This window comes from Macaca fascicularis, chromosome X (genome assembly GCF_037993035.2).
Source record: "Macaca fascicularis isolate 582-1 chromosome X, T2T-MFA8v1.1".
NCBI classification, from domain to species: domain Eukaryota; kingdom Metazoa; phylum Chordata; class Mammalia; order Primates; family Cercopithecidae; genus Macaca; species Macaca fascicularis.
In genome coordinates, this window is record NC_088395.1 from 136,940,950 (window position 1) to 136,960,581 (window position 19,632).

At 38.9% G+C, this 19,632-nt stretch overlaps 1 protein-coding gene across 10 annotated transcripts in view; it reads right to left on the reverse strand.

The window, feature by feature from the left end:
• ENOX2 (ecto-NOX disulfide-thiol exchanger 2) overlaps nt 1-19,632 on the reverse strand; it is a 292,537-nt gene that overhangs the window by 35,917 nt on the left and 236,988 nt on the right. For all 10 annotated transcript variants that reach the window (XM_065538447.2, XM_065538450.2, XM_005594575.5 and 7 more), the window contains 3 exons: nt 12,611-12,844; nt 10,166-10,378; nt 8,284-8,390 (listed from right to left, as the gene is read on the reverse strand). In XM_065538447.2, the coding sequence (XP_065394519.1) occupies nt 8,284-8,390; nt 10,166-10,378; nt 12,611-12,844 (554 nt within the window). The remainder of the gene's footprint in view (nt 1-8,283; nt 8,391-10,165; nt 10,379-12,610; nt 12,845-19,632) is intronic.

Genomic DNA, 19,632 nt, shown 5'->3' on the forward strand with positions numbered 1-19,632 from the left:
ACATTCTTTGAAAGAACATAGTGTAATCCAGAGTCTTCACAACATAATATCTGTCATATCTAGGAAAAAGCCCAAAATTACTTGACATAGAAAACTAGGAAGAGATGGCCCACTTCCGAAAGAAAGGACAATTAACAGAGAGACCAACACTGAAATCACCTAGATGTGGTAATTTAGCAGACAAGAAACTAAGGCAGTTATTAATATAACTGTGCTCATGATGTAAAGAAAATATGTTTATAATGAATGAAAAGATAGAAAATCTCAGCAGAGGAATAGAAACATTTAAAAGGAGCCAAGAGTTCTTTTGTCTGAAAATAAAAAGAACCAAGGATTCTTTTGCCTGGAAATAAAAAGAAACAAGGATTCTTTAAAAAAATGTATATTCCTCTGCTGAGACTTCCTATCTTTACATTCATTATGAGCATATTTCTTTTACATCACTGAGAATAGTTGTAATAGCTGCTTTATAATCTTGTCTGGTAACTACCACATCTGGGTGATTCTACAGCTAGAAAATGGTATCTGAAATAAAAATTACCAGATAAGCCTAAAAGTAGAATAGAGATGACAGAATAATGAGAGAACTTAAAGAGAGAGCACAACAAATATATCCAATCTGAAGAACAGAGAAAGATAACTATTTTTAAAAAACAGAGCCTTGGGACCTTGTGAGATTACAAAGATCTAAGATACATGTAAATAAAATTGCAGAAAAAGAGGAGAAAGAAAATAATTTTAAAAGATTTGAAGAAATAAGGGTTGGCAATTTCTGAAATTTGATGAAAGACATTAATCTACATATTCAAAGAGCTCAGTGAACCCCAAGCAGGATATGTGTGAAAAAAGTATATCATATTAAAACAGCAGAAAGCTAAAGATAAAGATAAACTCTGGAAAGCAGCCAGAGAAAAGCAATGCATTATACAGAGGGGAACAACAATTTGAATACTTTGACTTCCTTCAGAAACAATTTAAGGCCAGAAGTCAGTGAAATAATATCTTTAAAGTTCATGAAGAAATACAAATATCCATTTATTCAGAATTCTGTATTCAGAGACAAATTCTCTCAAGAACAAAGCTGAGGTATACTTTCAGACAAAATTAAATGCAAGAATTCATCACCAACAGATTTGCGCTATAGAAATATGCTATAGAAAATGCTGAAGAAAGTTCTTTAGGCTGAAGGGAAGTGCTAACGGATATAAACACAGACCTTCAGGAAGGCATGAAAAACACTGAAAATGATCAAGATCCCATGAGAAAAGTCACTTTACAAAGGTAAACACAACAACTGTGCATTTTGAAGCAGCTTGCAATCATTTAGAGGCCAACTAATGCCTGTCAGAGGCTCCTCAGCACTGAACTGAGAATTCCTTGCTTGGATTAGCCTGTACTGGGCTGTACACAGGAAATATCCAAAGTTGTCTGTGAAAATTGCCTCCATTTAGGGGAATTATATATATTTCAAATGGATTTTAAAATAATTAATGGTGTAGTTAGTCACTATCCCAACCAACATCCTCCTTTTTATTCCTTTTATCAGGAAAAATAATGATTTCTATCTCAAGTTAAGTTTTTACTAAAAATAAATAAAAAACTCTTTTTAAAAAAGTGAGCTATTTAGTATCATCACTGATAGTTAAGAATAGAAAAAGAAGATGCTAACATAGACTCCCCCATGTGCTTCAGGGGCATTACCTAAAATAGAATAAAATAATGACTTGCTTGAGAAAAATGAACTTTAAAGGGCTATGTCAAGAGAGAGATTTGATATGTCTTATTCAAACTTATTACACAGAGAACGATAAAGGAATTTCTCATTTCTGAGAATTCATTCTATCTCAGGAGTCTGATTTTCAGTTATCATCAAAGAGCTGTTACTGGAAAGGTGATTACAATGAAGTTTGACATTGGCAAATTCGAATATTGTACAACTTACTGCATTAGGAAAAGTCATGACTTTCTAGTTACCTAACAAAAATGTAGACTGTTGGAGAGTATAAGCAGAGACCAACTCTTGATTCATAAACACGTCACATAACCCTGAGAAAGTTACTGTGTTTCTCAGAAGAGTAAAATGTGTTCCTTCTAGGGAAACGTCCCAGGGCAGGAATATCTGAGAGCTAAAGCTAAGGCATGTCCTCTAGGTTTTCAGCATCCACAAAACATCTCTCTTCTTCCAGCTGGGCAAACAAGTGTAATCTCTTCTTAGAAACATAAAAAGTTAAAAAATAATGTGATACAGTTTATCTAGAAGTCTTTCACATCTTCAAAAATCTCTGGAAATATAACAGACCTATGAACAAATTTTACTTAAATGTTTCAAAGTACTTCAGGAATAAAAATCACCAGTTGCTTTAACTGATAATAAAATAAGGGTAAGAAAAACTAAGAGGTATGTTTTCCTAAGTTGTTCAGTCAGGCAGGCAAACTGGCTGAGCTCAGAACCACCTTCCCACTAGACAATCCTTTCTAGCTACAAAGAAGCTCAGTATTATATCATTATTCTTCTATAAATACCTAATACTATATCACACGAATGGGATAAAAGGTAAAGAGAACAGCAGAGGTTATGGGGTACTATACTAAAGTAAGCTTATGGGGAACATTTAGTAAGCGACAGTACTCCCAAAAATAAGGAGTGAGGTTTTAATTCTTCGAAAATCTTTCCCTTAAAGCACTTGACGTCTGAGCTACTTGTCTTCTGTATTCTCCGGTTGGATCAGAAAAGCTCTACTTTGGGAAGGAAATCCTAACAAATACCTTCAGAGTGAAGGGCTAAAAAGTGACATGAACATGAGGAAGGCATTCTACCTAGTTTGGACATAGGTGCAGGCAGGGGAAAAACTCTGACCACTGAAGAGCAGACAGCAAAGGAAATAGCTGTCTCCTGGATTTGCCCCATTTCCCATCCCGGCATTTTGAATCCAGTGCTGAAACCAAAAGAATGGCAATAGCATGCAGAAACATTTTTCAGCAATTTGCATTTGTAAATCTCTACCTGAAATTGACTCGGTCACATCACTAATAGACTACAACAAAAAAGGTAAGATAGCCCTCCTAAAGTTTTTATACCATTCTCCTGCCCACAGTAGATTTGTGATATTTTTCATTTCAACAGTGAACTGTTAGTGATTTCTGGAAACACATTATAATGACTGAGTGTGATCTAACAATAACTTTTTCTGAAGCTTAGAAATTCACACACTACTCTATAATGGGGGACAATGTACTTTCATGTGGAATAAAACTGAAATCTGAGACAGGAAAATGCATGAAAAGAACCACTTCTGTACCAGCTGACATTTTTGATTTATCATAAAGTAAGCAAATCATAAATCATTACATATTAATTAACTATAGTTTCACAAAAATTTATGTGGATTTAAATTAATCTTATTCATGTTTTATGATAGGAACATGATTACTAGAAAAATCAGTTTCTTATTAAATGTATAACAGAATTCTACTTAGCCAGAGTTTCTTTTATTTTTTTAACAGGGTCTTGCTCTGTTGCCCAGGCTGGAGTGCAGTGGTGTTCACTACAGCCTCGACCTCCTGAGTTCAAGTGATCCTCCCACCTCAGCCTCTCAAGTAGCTGGGAACACAGGCATGGGCCACCACACCCAGCTAAGTTTTGTATTTTTTGTAGAGATGGGGTTTTACCATGTTGCCCAAGCTGGTCTCGAACTCCTGAGCTCAAGCAATCTGCCTGTGTCAGCCTCCCAAAGTACTGGGATTACAGGCATGAGCCACCATGCCCAGCCTAAGACTTTCAACATTAAGAGGAAGATTGGTGAAGAAGGGATCAGACAAGGGAATGGAAAGAAGCAGAGGACAGGGAGATAGCTTCTACACTTATGTAGAAATTTGATTCTGAGATATCATTTAATATAATGAAGCAAAGTACAAACTCAGGTTCTTAATTAATGTCTATTGCATGATACATAGTAGAAATACAAATTAGGTTGATCCAAATTGTGTTAGTATGTTTTTTGAGGGCTGAAGGCCAATAGCTGGTGTTAGTGCAGATGGGTCCTAAACCAAGGGTATGTGGATTATTTGAATATCTATCTGCAAACAGTTCTTCAGAGTTTGGAATGGTAGGCCTGTAATTCTATAAAGAAAGTTATTTTAGCAATCACAGTATTTCATTCTACAAGAATACTAGTAATCATCAAGTCCCTTTTCCTCTAGCCCAGTGGTGTAAAACTGCATCTAAGGAAGGATGTAAGAGGGCATCTCCTAGGGCTTACTGTTATGGCTCCAGTTTTTACACATTATCAAAGCTTTAGCTTCTAATCTAGGCCAGCTAGAGGGAAACACATAGGTTTTAAGTGATTCTGTAGAAAAAGAGTTCCCACAACACATAGAACTGCCAGTAAAGTCACTATAGACACCGAATTTTAGTAAGCGGAGGGACTTCATTCAGCCTTCTCCTAATACCCTTTTCAGTTGTATTAGCAGGGACTTCACACACAAATAAATCAGGGACATAAAGCAATGAAAAAGACTCATTAGCAAACTAGTCTGCTTGACATACACTACCAAAGTCAGTGTCTAAGCTCCCCAAAGGTGGAAACTTTTCCTTCATACGCTACATCCTTTCTCTCAGCAGAGTAAGACCGTGTTGGCTGCTGGTAGAAGGATGACAATGAGACAAGGAACAGGTACTTTGTGACATGAGGAGGTCATTGGCTGACTTGTTCTCAGACGCAACCGGTAAAAAGCTTGAACGTCAGAAACTTTCACTTTGATGAAACCCTTGGCTTATGAGTTCTATGTAGCTTGGATGCCTAGGTCAAAAATAAGCCAGCCAAGTTGATTTAAGTTTTTGAGATGTTCTGATTTTCAAGGGGTGTTAAGAGGCAGCCACAATTTAAGAAGACGGTTTATTTCCCACAGGATACCTGCTTTCAGTCCTCACAGTTGCCTGCTATCAAGTAAAAGTTTGCAGAGGTTAAAAAAAAAAAAAAACAAAAAAAACAAGGACAAAAATAAAAACAAAAACAAACTGACTTAAAGAGGCACCAATATAAAGTGAAAGAGATCTTTTAGGCTTAGGGAATGCAATACCAGAGAAAGGTTATGAGCTATGTCCCACTTTCAGCTGTTGTAGTATTGAACAAAATTTGAGATATTCAAGGTGGACCTTAATTTAATTCAATCAAACAAGCAGGAAGGAGGTTTTGGGGTTTCTACAGTCTACAAGGCACAACATGAAACATGTAGCTCCTGGAAAGTCATGCTGGTCATGTACTTTATCATCGCCACTCTGCCAAGGAAGTTCTGTTACAATATTGGGTATAGGGTGCAAATATCTCAGTTCTCTATAGGTCCTAAGGAGTGTCCAGCTCACTGGTACAGCTATCTCTACTGTGAGTCTAATTAAACTCAAGTATATATCCACTAAATAAGTAGGCTTGAAATATTAATGGCAGAAACTGCAATTACTTTTGTATCAATCTAATAACTACACAGACCCTTGATGAATATGATTGATGGGTAATATTTTATGGCCACATAGTTTACAAAAGTGTTGTGACGGCTGGGCAAGGTGGCTCACGCCTGTAATCCTAGCACTTTGGGAGGCTGAGGTGGGCAGATTGCCTGAGCTCAGGAGTTCGAGAACAGCCTTGGCAACATGGTGAAACCCCATCTCTACTAAAATACAAAAGATTAGCCGGGCGTGGCGGTGTGTGTCTGTAGTCTCAGCTACTCGGGAGGCTGAGGCAGAAGAATTGCTTGAACCCGAGAGGCGGAAGTTGCAGTGAGCTGAGATCGCGCCACTGCACTCCAGCCTGGGTGACAGGGCGAGACTCCGTCTCCAAAAAAAAAAAAAAAAAAAAAAAAAAAAAAAAAAAAAAAGGTGGTGTTGTGACCTAGGCAAATCAGCATTCCAACCAGAGGCTTCCTTCCTCCTGCAAAAGGCAACGTTGTACTGTCAAGGCTTTCTTTAAAGGGTGGGGCCATTCAGCCAACTTCTTCTAACCCAAAGAGAAGTTAGAAGTGTATGTGTATCAAAGGGAAGGTAGAAACTTAATGCCTATTCTGCTTTTCTACAATCATAAGACTTATTGAGCATTTTTCTCTCAACTTTTATTCTTCTGAAGACTGGATATTTTAAATTTAGCGTGTGAAACTCCCCTTCTCCTCTTGATCACTTTCATTACCCTTCTACCTCCCTGAGGGCAAAGATCATTTCATTCTATGTTGCCTGTCATAGTGCTTGAGATGCAGAAAGTGATCAGTAAACATTTGAATCACAAAGTTGAATTTTGTTTGTTGAAGGTGAACAACAGAAGGCAGCCCTAGGATTCTAAAACCACTTTGTGCTACAGTAAGATAATTGTTTTCTTTATTCCCCTAATTCTTTAAAAAACAAGTAAAAATGCTATTGGCTTTTTATGACTCCACCCACCCAGTGGATGGATGTCTTCAGGGATTTCTTTCTAGTGACTCCCAGATCCCTTTGCTGTGCCAGAATTGATGGCTCAGATACTATCAGTTTATAAACAGGATTTGGCTTATTTTTTCCCAAATGCTTTTCATGGTTTTCAAATTGTTCTCACACAAACATATCTCATATATTCTAGTGAAGGACAGAGAGAAATTACTATCTTTATTTTATAGGTTAAGAAACAAAAGAGCCACAAAGGTTAAATGACTAGCTCAAGACCACAAAGCATTTTGCACCAGAGCTCACAGTGAGGAGAATAATTTCTAGTCCATTTGCTAGCTTTGTAATTTTGTGTAAATTACTTAACATTTTTATGTTTCAGTTTTCCTGCAGGTAAAACATGAATTCTATACCTACTCACTATCCCTTATGAAGTTGTTAATAAAAACTGAAGTAATACTATTTCTATTTTTCAAACTGTTTACACATTTCCTAACTCATCTAATCGTATAAGACTGGTTTCATTATTGTCTCGAATTTACAGGTGAAGAAACAGACTGAGAAAGGCTGAATAACTTGCTCAGTCACACAGCGCTAACATGTCAGAGCTGAGATTTGAATTCATGTCTGGCTCTTAGTTCAATACATTTTTCACTCCACCTTGTCTATTGTGAGGCTCACACAGGTGAGATAACCAATGTGAAAGCACTTTATAAATGTAAATATCTTGTAAATGCTATTTAAAAGTTAAGGAATATGACAATTTACATTGATAGATATAATGGGACTGCTACCAGGCTGGCAAAGAGGACCAGAAATGTAGTTGAAAAAGCTGCTGCATATATAAATTGAAAATATTAGGGCTTGGTAAGGAAGTTGCCCATAGGAATAGGGACTTGAGGCATATGTAACAGGATTTGCAATGGCAGATCAGTGAAATCTCCCATCTCAGTTTTTAATCTTTGATTCAGCATAGCAACTTAGGCTGGGCGCGGTGGCTCAAGCCTGTAATCCCAGCACTTTGGGAGGCCGAGACGGGCGGATCACGAGGTCAGGAGATCGAGACCATCCTGGCTAACACAGTGAAACTCTGTCTCTACTAAAAAATACAAAAAACTAGCCGGGCGAGGTGGCGGGCACCTGTAGTCCCAGCTACTCGGGAGGCTGAGGCAGGAGAATGGCATAAACCCGGGAGGCGGAGCTTGCAGTGAGCTGAGATCCGGCCACTGCACTCCAGCCTGGGCGACAGAGCGAGACTCCATCTCAGAAAAAAAAAAAAAAAAAAAAAAAAAGAATAGCAACCTAATCACATCACATTTATTCTATTGTTATGCTAAAAAATGTCACTTGAGTATAAGCAGAGAGGTGTGTGCCAACCTTAACCTAAGATCAGAGTCCTGTTACCTTTAAAGCTTCCACCTATAAAGATGACTAAATGAGTTTGATAAAAGAAGCTCAGAAATTTCAAAGATCCAATGTAACACCAGGCAGCTTCCGTCCTTCACTGTCAAGACACTCTAAAAAATGTAAGACAGCCCTAATATTACTAACACTAGAAGCGCAGGTCAGTAATTACTGTTGTACCCAAGACTAGCTCGCTTAGAGAAGTAAACTTATAATCATCCCAGCTACATTTTCACTGCTAAGGTTTCCAACCAGCAGAATGCATTCACCACAGCACATGCACATTTATTACCCTTTTGACAGCAGGTGGTCTGGACACAGTGACAGGCTATAGAACATGTCTTAGTGTTTCATTAGGGCCTTGTTGTGACCATGGGAGCTTGGCACTATTTAATTCTGGCTAAACTCCAAATCAATAACTTGTTAAAGAAAGAAACTGTCCCCCTGAGGGGCTACCAGAATAAAAAGTTACCAACCTCAGCTTGTTTGCACCACACGCTGATGTTCTTCCGCTGGGCTTTTGTGAAGTGGTCCCATGCCTTCTGCTTGGAGGCAGAATGGTACACAGCCACTATCTGCTCAACTGCAGCATCAAATCAGCAGTTGGATCAGGCCAGGGTATCATCCAGGGATGGAAAAAGAGAGGAGAAAAGAAATGAAATAAAAGAGAAGCATCAGGCTTGTTGTATCTTCTCGTTATGACACTATACTAAGCTGTGGTTGTGCTTGGAAAAGGCTACGTGTGTTGGGGTACTTTGATTTTAAAGGGGACGCAAAGGAAAAGACATCAACATACAGAAAGGCAAAAGGGAACACCAGAGGCTTGGGGTAAAATGGTAACAACTAGAGTTTTAATACAGGCAGTGTGAATTCATGGAGGCAGGAGAGGAAGAGTCACAGCAAATGCACTTTAATTTAGTACTTGTCTTTAGTTTAGTACTAGTGACTCCACACGGCATGGAAGAAAATGGCAAACCGTACCAGAAACATTCTACCCCTGGCTCCTTTCATAGCGCTCTGACACACACTTGGATGCTTTGCTTCAACAGAATTCATGCTTTTACTATTCTGAGGTATGTTTAACTAGAAGCATCAAATCAAAACCTAAGATGGAATGGATCTTTTTTAAGTCTACCGAGATAGACTCGTTGACTGGAGAAATACAAATTTTAGGGAAGGATACTGTGTAAGTGTGGTCCTGGAGAGTATTTTTCAAGGTCTCTTAAAATGTCAAACGGGAAAATGTGTGCAGATGTTCTTCGACTTTATCCTAATCACACTTCAAGAGAGGGGAAGCTTAGACATGACTCTTTTGGGAAAAGAAAAGCAGGACAAGAGCCCCTTTCTGGTTGGGTGTTCACAGCAAATCCAGAGGTATTATTTTTTTCTCTTTACACCCCTGTTTGCACCCTGTCTTCTAATGACTTAAGGATTTATATTCCCATGATGTGTGCTGCTCTCTCTTTTTAAAAATTTATTTTCAAGTCCTGAAGACATGTGCTTTTGCCTCCTGGATTTTATGCTCATATATACTTTCAAAATACAAGCGGCAAATGGAACAATTCCCCCTTAATCACAATTATGTATGAGTCAAGTACAGGGAAGTCAAGTTTGGAAAGAGTGGACTATAATTGTTTAAAAGCAAAATCATAAAACTGTACCCTTACTCTTAAGGTGAATACTCTTTCTTACTGAAAAAATAAGAGTGTATAATTTTATAATGCGGTAAACAAAAAATTACTTGATAATTTATCTGATCTGGCTCATTTCAGAGACCTTAGATAGGTTTGGAGCAGAACTTCTTTTTGAAAATGGCCATTTTGGTAGTTTCTCACCTTGTCCCAGTGTCTATGACATCCAGCAAAGGTAGCAGAAGAAAGTAAACTAAATCAAAAATGTAGAAGTAGAAAATTTGAGTTTTATCCAATCACCTTGGGAAATATAATTACATTGATCTTTGAAATGGAGTTTCTAGAAGGCATATTACATGATGATAATTATGCAAATCTGAAGAAAAGCAGCTTTAAAATGTTGATGCTACATTGTAACTTTAGCAATAAAATACCCAGTCCTCTACTGAGGCCCAGGGCTGTAGAAGTACAGGATGTGGCTTCAGGATCACTGTTTCTAAGGAGTTGAAGTAGATATACCAGAGAAAATGAAGCTAGCAGGTGCCCACATGTCTCCTGTGAAACTGGAGCATGGGCATTTGGCAATACAAGGAGAGCACAAGGCAGTGAAAAAGGGAGCCTTGAGCCTTAACACAGGATGGCTCTGGAGACCTGGGCTCCCATAGAGAGCAAGTAACTAAGTGAAGTGACTTATCCTCATTCCAGCAGAACTCTAAGTTCCACTCACATTGAATGAGAATTCCAGAAAGGGCCTGCTTGAACTTCTCCTTTGCTTCTTCCATATCTTTCTCATGGGCAGCTTTCTCGTTCACCAGGCGGCGGACATGGCTGTTGGCTGACTGGATCATGGAGTAGAAGTTGTTGGCGCTACGACGGTTGACCTCTCCTCGCTCTATCCAAGTGAGCAAGGTCTGTACAGCTTCTGAGAATTTGGAATCATCTGAAAAAAATATATTTTTATAACCAACAAAGGTAACCACATTTTGATCTATTTTCCCAACATGCTGGCAAAGAGGGCATCATGGTTTTTGGCAGTGGTGGGTAAATGAATTGATGAGGATGAGGAGCCACACATACACACATGTGCACACACAGGCAGTAGGCAGGCAGACAAACAGGAAGAATGGAAGGATCAATGCAGTCAGATTGGTTGTGGTCTATGATGAATTTTCAGAAAGAGAAATGTTTCCTTGAAAAAAGTTTTCTGCACTGATATATAGCTTTCATGTATTGCAAATCTCTTACCCTCTCTGTGTGTGTGTGTGTGTGTGTGTGAGAGAGAGAGAGAGAGAGAGAAAGAGAGAGAGAGAGAGAGAAGGGGGGCAGGGGGCAGAGGGGAGAGAGAGAAAAAAAAACATGAATTAGTGAGGGAACTTCAGAATTCTATAGTCCTGTGTTTTAATGAGGAAAAGCAAAGTTGAATCCTGAGTTTAACTCGAATTTGACAGTAACTTTACCTTGGATCCATGGAATTACAGTGTTGGGAGGAGCCTCAGGGAAGAGTTAAGTGGGTCATTCTTTAGACACAAACATGTACATCTTCAACCTTTTATAGTATCACTCCTGTGTTCAATCCACAGCCCCAGGCCTTCCACTCAGTCCCAGTCACAATTTATTTTGATGCAATTTATTTTATTTCTATATTTCTCCATATCCTCTTTTCTCTTGCCTGAAGAACCCTCCATGTAGATTTCTGCAGCTAGTTAGGAGTTATTCTGTGATTAGTTAAGATAGTTAAGAGCACAGCTCTTCCAAAGCTTCTGGTTCAGCTCCCCAAGATAGCCACTTACGCATTCTGTTCGTAAAGGCTCCAGAGAGGGAGAGCCCATTTGGATCTATTCAAGGGCTTCACATCCTTCTCTGGCTAGAAACCCTTATGTCAAATGGAAATTTCTTTCACTGCAATTTGAACTTCCTGCCTCTTGCCCCTTTTTCAGTGCAGACATATAACAAGCAATCAGCCTCCCCTTATAGCAGCTTTTCACTTTATTACTTAGATATAGACTTTATGTTGATGCTCAGTTTTTGCTTCTCTTGAGGGTCACACACCCATTAAATTCATTTTTTTTAAACTTAAACTGATTTGTTTGGTGTTGTGCAAATAGGCAAGTCTTGGACCTGGCAATCTTACCAATGCTTTCAGCCTTTCCAGTTTTTCAAAATGTACCATTATTTCTGTGCCTCTATTCTGGACTCTAGATTTTCTGCTTTTCCCTTAAAGAAAGTCAAAACCAATTTCTTACATGTGTGAATCCCTTAGGCTATGAGGTACAAACATGTCTGGTGAAGGAAACCTATTTGGAAAGTAGGATTAGCAGTATCTTGCTGAGCTGAGAGCACAAGAAGAAGGGAAAATTCATACCATTAGAGCTGGATTGGTGTTACCAATAAGATCAATGGGACACCAGCATTCATCCAATAAAATCATCTATACTCAGAAAATGAGAAAGACTGGATTTGAGCTACTAAGACAGGAGACCAGGCAGAGCAATTAATGTTAAATTAACAAAATGGCTGAGAGTCAAACAAGGGGAACAAGAATCAAAACTAATGGGAAAGCAGTCTGATTAAGCAATGTCTACATGTCTCCAGAGTCACTGTTTTAAATAAATTGGTCTTTTAAAGTGATTTAAAAGTCTTTACTTTTTAGTTGGTGGTGGCTAAGTCTTTGAGTAATCTAAGAAGAATGTACAGCATGACTACTTTCTGGACCTTAATTTTCTCGTCTTTAAAATGAGAATTTTACCAGAGTTTTTCAGGAACACATCAAATCCTATCATCCAGATTCACTCATTTGACTTGGAATTAAAACCTAACTTGTATCCACTATAAAAGAGGGCTCTTACAGGTTCCAAGTCACATAGATCATGCCTAAAATTCTCTGAAGTGGAAAAGTGAGGAAAACTTGTTTATTTCTAGCCGCCTGATGTCTGAAGAGAAAAATGCCATCCCTTGAGACAATGAAGGAGCAGAGACACAGGTAGTAGGGATACATTTCCTGGTTCTTGAGTTACTAGGTACACCCCTCTATCTGCAAGGCTTCAACACAAGAAATGCTTAGAATCCAGTAGTAGGAAACTCAAAGGGCAACTGTCAACAACACAATTATATTTATTACACTTCTCTAAAGGAAAGAGTTCTTTTAATCATGAAGCTTGAGTGCCTTTGATACCTTTTAATTTTTCAGCAACAATGCTGCATTCGTGATCTGAATAGTGGACCACTGGGGGTGGAGATGGTGGACGCAATCTTTCTTCTTCCATTCTTCTACGATGGCGCTCCTCTCTGGCTAGCATACGCTGTTTACACTCCCACTCATACAGGTCATCTCGAGCCTGTGCGAAATCAACATGGAGTCTGCCTGTGTCCTTCTTGTCAGTACTAGAGCCCAGGCGAATGCGGTAACCTAAGTTCACAGGAGGGTGAAAGGGAGAGGAGAGAGGGAGAGCGGGGGGTGGCGGGGTGGGGGGAGGGAGAGAGAGAGAGAGAGACATGAAAGACTATAAATACTTTTCCAAGTTCAGTGTTTCAGATGTCACTGCAGCAGTTCCAAGTGACCACACAACTCCAAATTCTCTCCGATGCTTAGCAAGTAAATCATCAAAAGACTTAAATTATCTCTGATAACAGGTCACATTCTATGGGTTGGGTTAGTCTTGTTCTTAAGAGTTCCATTCCTCCATCTAATACCTTACCTCTGGCTGAGGTTGACTCCGTGGGTAATAATATCAAGCATGATCCTTATATGGTACTAAGGGCTGGGAAGAATGGAAAAGGTGGCCTCAAATGAACTTGTCTTTAAATAAATTCAAGAGTGTCCATTATACTATCACAAAAATTTTGGTAAAACTGAAATGCATTAACTTGGCATTTTAATCCCTAAAATTGTTTCCTAGAAGCATTTGTCAACTGTGAACCATTTTTTTTTTTTTCTGACAAAAAAAAAAAAAAAAATGATGGGGAGTGGTGTGTGACCCACGTGACATATAATTTGGGATCCTTAAAAAAGAGATGTAGTGTGATTATAATATAGTAGTATAGGACTGGGATTCAGAAAACCAGTATTCAACTCCCTACCTCCTCTTTTTGTGCCAGCTATACTTACCCAAGTCATGTCTCTTAACAAAAAGTGGGGAAAAAACTAAGTACTTTTTAAGTTTCAAGAGCTCAGCTAGATACTTCCATAGGAATTTATCTCATTTCATTCTCAGCACAAGCTTGCAGGGTAAACATTATACCAAACAGAAAACTGAGCATCAAAAGAGGTTAGGGAGGTTAAGTGGCTTGCTCTGGGTCAGACAATTAGCAAACTGTAGAGCTGGCTCTTGAATCTAGGACGTTAGACTCTGTGCTTTCCTCCATTCTAACCTGCCTCTCAAGAATAATACCCAACACAGACTTTTGCTTCTCGCTAAGATAGAGTAACAGGGGATAGATTTGCCCTCCTACCTTAAACAACTAAAAATATGAATAAAATATATGAAATAATGCTTTTTAAAGATACTATACATAAGACAATGAAGACAGGGATCACAGAGAGACAAGAACCAAATGAAGTGATCCCTATGACTGCCCCGGTTTTTTCCTGGAGAGTTTCTGGGCCTCAGCACAGGGAAGGGAACTCAGGCAGGGCATGATGGTGTTCCCAAGTTGAGGAGACTGAACTGGGAGTCTAGGGAGAATATGGAAATAGAGTTCATAAGGCAGAGTACCAGAAAGAAGAAAGCTGCACAGAGAAAGAGCTTCAGAGATATGCAGAGGGTCCTCCACTATTATTTAGCTGAGTACTAATGTCTATATGTGTGGGAAACTACCTGAGCATTAGAGGTAACAATCCCTGAAAAGCTCCCATAGGGTTGGGAATAGCTCCTTTTCCTACCAACCAGAGCAGAAAAACTCACACTTCTGGTACTGGGTGATCGGAAGGGTTCTGCCTTAATAGTGGAGAAAAATTAGCCCTAAACTGCTCTGGTCTTGCTGAACAAAACTTAAGAAGCAAGACCTAAAAGAACCAAAATTTTCTCAAGTTACTTAACTGCAATTAGAACAAAACTCAAGACTATTTATAGAAATAAAAATATCTGTCACCAAATAAGGTAAACTTTAATAAAAAATTACTTGATATGCAAAGATTCAGGAAATATGACCCATAATAAAGATTTTAAAAAATCAGCCAATCCAAACAGACCCAGAAGTGATGCAGATAATTTAATTAGTAGATAAGGATATAAAAACAACGATGAAAATTTGATTTCACATGCTCAAGAAGCTAGAGAAAAGACTGGCCATATTAAGGAGAAACATGAAAGATACAAAAAGACCCACAATCAAACATCTACAGGCTTAAGCTACAATGTCTAAGTTGAAAAAAACATCACTGGACAGGACTGATGGCAAATTAGATGCTGCATAAGAAAAAAATTAATGAACCTGGGGGCTCCCAGCACCTGAGCCTTCTGCCTGCCCCCACCTGAGAGTTCTACTGGTGACTGGGGACCAGCCTGCCCTCCTTATCGCAGCCACAACCTGAACCCTGGGAGCCTGAGAATAAGCCTGCTGGCCTGGTCCTGGTGGAGTCCCTCCAGGACCCCCACACACTATCCAGTGGGCCACTTAGGGGCCTGGGAATTGGGGGACTGCTTAGTTCAGTCCATCACTGCTGGCACCTGATCACTTGCCCCAAGGCCTGAGGTTGGACCCAATCAGCCGGCACCCCCACAGTTGCCACCCACTCTCAGATGCTGAAAGGCAGAGCCCGCCCCCCTGTCTACACAAAGCTGTGTCAGAGAATAGGTGAGCCACAAAGCTGGCTGTACTGGGCTGAGGGAAGAGCTTCCTCCCCAAAATCACTCCTTTCAGCTACATGGTAGCCTGGAGATAGATGGACAGTGTATAAACTGAGTCAGGAGCCCCAGGAGACGGTTGTGACAGAGAAACATTGTGATCCTGTCTGTCTAGGAAGTAGAGTTGATGTGGCCCCCTCATCCCCTGAAAAGACCGCAGCACATTTCTTCAAGAGTTTCCCTAGCCACTCCTGTCAGGGGTGCTGCCTGTGTTCATCATTGGGTTATTCGTGGGTGAGCTTGGCTGTCCAGCTCCACCCAGCTTTGTCTTCTATCCACTCTCCCTGGGCTGAATAGGGAACCTGGAATTTCACAGACCAGCCCATCACCTGAAAGAACAGAGAGCACCTCACAGTAAGAAAAAAACCAGCACATACTGATCTGCTTCTGCCACAGGTGGCTCTTACCTGTAGGCGCCACCTACTCACCAGGAGATTGAACTGCACAGCACAATAGGACACCTGCTGACAGAAGTGCACAGGGCTAAAGAAGCAAAGCCAAAGGACCCTACCCAACATACGCTACAGTCACACCTTCAAGGGGGGAAAAAAGTCCCATCCAAATGAAATTAGATTCAAAAATAAGAAGTGACAGCGTAACCATGTGAGAAGGAACCAGTGTAAGAACTCAGGGTATTGCAACACCCCAGAAAGATCACACTAGCTGTCTAGCAATGGATCCTAACCAAAATGAAAATTCTGAAATGACAGATCAAGAATTCAAAATATGGATTGTAAGGAAGCTCAATGAGATCCAAGAGAAAGTTGAAAACTAACACAAAGCAATCAGAAAAACAATGCAGGATATGAAAGAAAAGATAGAGATCTTAAAAAAAAAAAAAAACCCAGAACTTCTGGAAATTAAAAATTCACTGAAGGAATTAGAAAATACAGTAGAAAGCTTTAATAACAGGCTATACCAAGCAGAAGAAAGAATTTCAGAGCTTGAACACTGCTCTTTTGAATTGACCCAGTCAGGCAAAAATAATAAAAAAGGAATTTAAAACAATGAATAAAGCCTTTGAGAAATATGGGATTCTGTAAAGCAATCACACCTATGAGTAACAGGCATTCCTGAGTGAGAAGAGTAAAAGTAAAAACTTTGAAAAACATATTTGAGGGAATAATCCAGGAAAATTTCCGTGGTCTTGCAAGGGATGTAGACATCCAGGTACAAGAAGCTCAGAGAACACCTGGAAGGTATTTTGCAAGAAGAACATCACCAGGGCATATAGGCATCAGACTATCCAAAGTGAAGGAAAAAATTCTGAAAGCAGCAAAAGAGAAGCATTTATTTTCTCCTGTCTCACTGGATTATATGAAGACTGGGCTTTTGGATTTAGTAATACTTTAAAATGTAAATGCAGGCCATTATCCTAAGTGAAATAACTCAGAAACAGAAAATCAAATACCATATGTTCTCACTTATAAGTGGGAGCTAAACAATGGATACACATAAAGATAGATAATAGACACTGGGGACTCCAAAAGTGAGGAGTGTGGGAGGGGGATGAGGGTTGAAATTAACTATTGGATACAATAATCACTATTTGGGTGATGGGTATATTAGAAATCCAAAGCTCACTATTACACAATATACTCATGTAACAAACTTGCACATGTACCCCCTGAATCTATAATGAAAAAAATGAATGAACTTGAAGACATAGCAACAGAAACTATCTGTAATAAAATACAGAAAGAAAAAAGACTGAAAAAAAAAAAAAAAAAAAAGAACAGAATACCAGTGAGCTGCAAGACAACTTCAAGGGGCCTAATATATGCCTAATTGGAGCACCAAAAGAGAGGGGAGAGAACAGAAAAAAATTAAATGAGGGGAGAAAATTTTCCACATTTGATCCAAACTGACAGATCCAATGAACCCCAAGCACAAGAAACAAGAAGAAAATTACATCAAAGCATATCATAATTGAATTGCTCAAAACCAGCAATAAAATAAATATCTTAAAAGCATCCATGGACAAAAGACACATTATGTACAGAGAAACACAGATAAAGATAACATCACATTTCTTGTTGGATACAATGCAAGCAAGAAAATAGTGGAACAACATTTGACAGAGGACAAACATCTTTCAAAAAGAAAGGTGAAATACTTTTTCAAATCAATGTTGAAATAATTCATTCAGGAACAGACCTGCTCTACAAAAAATGTTAAAGGAAATTCAAGCATAGGGAAAATGACATCAAGTGGAAATCTGGATCTATAGAAAGGAAGGAAGAGCATACATAATGTGTGATTCCATTCATATAAAGTTCTAGAAAATCCACACTAATCTGATAGAGAACAGATAAATGGTTGCCTGAGATGGGAGAAGGGAAGGGTAGAAGGACAGGATTACGAAAGGTGTGTAAAGGAAGCTCTTGGGGATAACAGACATATTCATTATTTCCATTGTTGGTGATGGTTTCACACCTGAATACATATATAGAATATTATATAATTGTATTTTTGAAATATGTTAAGATCATTGTATGTCAATTATTATACCTCATTAAAATTAAATTATTATAGCTAATTAAAGCTGTTACAAAGAATAATATTACCCAGTAATGCTAAAACTGTCACACATTCTTTTTAGAAAAAGGAAGAATGAATACATTTCATAAGCAAGTCTTTCCAGGGCTCTTTACAGTTTATAATACACTTGCACATCCATTCATCTTATTTGATCATCTGAGCCATCAGAAAAATGGGGCTACTAATCATTACCTTGCCTACTCTCCCAGAACTGTGGAGAGGATCAAATGAGAGGATGAGATGAAAGCTCTACATAAACCTCATTAAAGATGCTAGAATGCTATGGGGTGGGTGCACTGTGCACAGTGCCAGCTCCCAAAGGTGTTCCAATTCCATCAGAAAAAAAATGATGACCTCCACATTTTCTAGCCCCCTTTTGTAAGGGATTTTTTTGTTTGTTTGTTTTAACTGCTTTCTTTTACATAATGAGATAACAGCCACCCCATTCAGGAGATTGCTAGCACTTGTGCACTTTCAAGGGACAGATTCAAATTTAAAGGGCAAAATTTAGTTGTTTTCATATCACTGATTGAAATCCCCTTTCTTTTGGCAGCCCTAAGAATGTTTCTAGGAGGTGGCTGTTAACAGAGAGCTGATTTTGGTGATGTTTAGATGGATGCTTCCTGAACAGTGTATCGTCTTCTAAGTACAACTATGCAGGGTTTTTTGAGACCTTTATGTTCTTATTAAAATAGTCTCGTGGAATGCTCTGTTATCATTGTTAAGTGCTGCCGAATTTTTGGTAGTTAGATTCTATAGCACTTACCAACTGTAATAAGAGTATTCTCCATCTACACTGCCTCCTTTCCTTCCCCATGTTACTAGCCTACTTTTTCAAACCTTTGTTACCTTTTCCCTGGCCTATTACAACAAGCTTCTAACTGACCTCCTCTCCTCTTTTTTCATCTCTCTTCTAATACAGTTTTATATAGAGCTGTCAAATTAATCTTGCGGAAACAATTATCTTCCTTGTTCAAAAATTTCTTCAATTCCCTATTACCTGAGGAGTAAAGACCCAACTGTTAAGCCTTTCGGAGTGTGCTAATAACTGATATTTTGCCTCCTCCTCTCATGTCTACTTAGTAAACAAACCACTACTCGCTGTTTCCTGAATGTTTGCCAAAGCTTACCACCTTTGTACTTTTGCTCATGCTGTTTTTATGCCCCATTGTCCACAAGCAAATGTTTTCACTTTGTCAAAGACTTAGTCCAAAAGCTACCTTTCTTGATGGCCCCAGTTAGAAGTTAGAAATATTCTCGTTCTCCCTCTCCTACCTTCCTCCCTCACTTCCTCCTTCATGGCACTTATAACTTTTAATCTCTTATTAGCAGTGTGTGTGTCATATCAGTGTATTGAGTAATGCCTAGCACTAAGTACATTTTTCTTTAATAAGTAAGTGTATGACTACATACTAACCCTAAATTCATTAAGGGGAAGAACTAAGTTTTACTCATTTTCTACTCTGCACAGAATCTAGCACAAGAGTTTACAGAAGAAAGATGTTCAATAAGCACCTGTTATATGAATGAAGATGCTGTCATCATGAAATGTCTAGCACTTAGACTGAATTCTTCCGAACCATTACTGTTAGGCAAGGAAGTAGTTCAATGTGGCAGTATTAAGAGCTGGGGCCTTTAAGAGGTGATTGGGTCATGAAGGATCTGTCCACATGAATGGATTCATCCATTCATGGATTAATGGATTAATGGGTTGTCATGAGAGTAGGATTGGTGGCTTTATAAGAAGAGGAAGAAAGACCTGCACTAACTCTCTGTAGAGAGCAAGAAGCCCCTTACCAGGTGTGCCACC